Genomic DNA, 2,255 nt, shown 5'->3' with positions numbered 1-2,255 from the left:
GGATAAATGTGAGATGGAAAGTGATGGATGAGTGCTATATAGAGGGCTGTCAACGTATATTGCATTAGATGGGAGCCTAAAGATGGAAGCGCTATTAGCTCGGAGTTTATATGACATCCGGGGTTTGGTTGTCTTACTGCAAAATAACTCAGAATGTTAAGAACAGATTTTAATAAAACTTTCAGAAAATGTTGCTAATTGGCCAAAAGGTTTTGACCATAAAACAACCTATGTTATGTAGCATTTTATCACTACTGCCTATGCTATGCTATGCTATGCTATGCTATGCTATGCTATGCTATGCTGGGCATAAGTCACAATAATTGGGAAATTGGGTGAGTACAATCATCAACTCTAACAGCTGTGTCTGTATTGCTTCTCAACACCGGCCAGACTTTTCTTACCGCTGCGTCCCTAGCTGCTACATGTTGCACTAGATAGCCTCAGATAGCTTATTTACAGCGGGAAATTGGGAGCTGAGTAGCTCTGATCCCAATTTGAAGACAATCAAACAGAATTGATTCATTTTAATGAAAGTCTGACTCTTCGCCAGTTAACTTTAATAGAAAAGAAAACTGCCTCCACTTCCTCCCTCTGTAGGACATAGTCGGAGGCCGCTTCGACGCCACTCAGGCCTTCGTGGGGGAACTCAGCCAGTTCAACATGTGGGACCGAGTGCTGCGTCCTGTCGACATCATGGGACTGGCCAACTGCTCGGCGTACATGCCCGGCAACGTGGTTCCGTGGATCGACGCCAACGTGGAGGTGTTTGGCGGCGCGAGCAAAGCTGCCCTGGAGATCTGTGAAGATCGCGCTTTCGAGTCGTAAAGGATCCAATGCAGAGGGTCGACGGCGTTTAGCTGCTTCACTTGAGGCCCAAGAGCAAGACCAGGGTGCAGGATTTTTACACACTTATATTATCGCTATATTTCGATGTGGACGTTCAGTTTCGAGCCCGGCGACGTGGCAGGAGGCTAAAATTGCTTGCGCTCTCGCAACAAACTGCTGTCATTCCATGTTGTCTCTTCAGCGCACCGGCTTTCACTCCACACCTTCCTTTGAAAAGTCTCTTTATGGTTGTATTCTTATACCGACGATGCCGCAGCGTGTTTGTAGTGAATGTGAGCTCGAGCAGGCTTTTTTTGATGTGCTGTGGAACACTATTCCCAAAGTACGTAGTAGGCCTCAGCACTGTTTCGGGAGAGGAAAACAGGAAGTACCATGAAATGAGAGTTTAAAGTAGACGACCCCCGAAACACGATGCATGAGTCCACGCATGTGTTCCATAAACTCCAAGAGTGTTTGTGGTGCCCGTGCCAACATGACGGTTTAGCGTGCGTAGCCATAAATGTGTGCTTCTGTCTCGCGTGTTGAAACATGAGAGATTACGAAGCGGCGAGGACATTCTTGTAAAGCTACGCTTAATGCGTCTGTGCCCCTTGAGCAGATGCCACATCCCAAACAGCTTTACGGACGCTTTGGCTCCGCTCAGGTTAATGGCACCGTCGGACAGCTGCCCACGTCAGAGTGGTGGACGGCGGCCCAGCAGGGGGGCAGGGACCTGTCCTGTCCGTCAAGGACAGTCATTAATTCCAGATTTGTGTTGGAACTGCAGACGGGATGAGTAACAAGAGCAGCACCGCTGGACCTAAATAACTCTCACTTAGTGACAAGAACTGTTAAATTCAGGACTCTATATTTTTCCAAAAAATGTTGGGCTTCTGGAAATGCTGAGCGGCCAGGGTGAAGCTTTACACGGCTGATTTTTGTCTTTACTGTTGTGGATGTTGTCAAAGTCTGGTGCGGAAGCCTCGCAGGGGCCCAGCGTAACGCTAGCAACAAAGACATATATTGCTCTTCTTCACCGCCACGTGGACTTCATTCAGTCAGCCCAAGTTTAACTACAAGATGTTGAAAGACAGTTGAAAAAAGTGCAGTTTTGGAATCGAGAATGAATAAACAATGCAGTAGGTTACAGCGAAGAATGTCTGGAATCACGAAGACTCGCGAGCGGGGTCACAATCCTGTGGTGATCCCTCTTTTTAAAAAACCAAAACAAAACTGTGTCAGTGTAGAGTCAAGTCTTTCCTGTTCAAAATGTATCTTGTTTTGTTTCTTCAGCTAATGACTTGCTTGTTTAAAAAAAGAGAGAAAACTGCCGAGGCACTGCTGGAAATGCTCGTTGGTTTCTGTGATGAATGGCCTTTCGAGAGAATCATACATGTGCTTGCTCGTGGACCAACCAGGCTGGAAAA

The 2,255-nt window shown here is 46.8% G+C and overlaps 1 protein-coding gene across 1 annotated transcript in view; it reads left to right on the top strand.

Annotated features, from left to right (window-relative positions):
• The window catches only part of LOC101078234 (neuronal pentraxin-2-like), an 11,213-nt gene extending 9,400 nt beyond the window's left edge, over positions 1–1,813 (top strand). The window contains exon 5 of the mRNA XM_029836798.1: positions 601–1,813. Within this exon, the coding sequence (XP_029692658.1) occupies positions 601–828 (228 nt within the window). The 3' untranslated portion in view covers positions 829–1,813. The remainder of the gene's footprint in view (positions 1–600) is intronic.
• Positions 1,814–2,255: the final 442 nt, after the last annotated feature.

Source organism: Takifugu rubripes, chromosome 5 (genome assembly GCF_901000725.2).
Source record: "Takifugu rubripes chromosome 5, fTakRub1.2, whole genome shotgun sequence".
Taxonomy (NCBI): domain Eukaryota; kingdom Metazoa; phylum Chordata; class Actinopteri; order Tetraodontiformes; family Tetraodontidae; genus Takifugu; species Takifugu rubripes.
The sequence above is the reverse complement of the archived record's forward strand: the minus strand, read 5'-3'. Positions and strand labels throughout refer to the sequence as shown.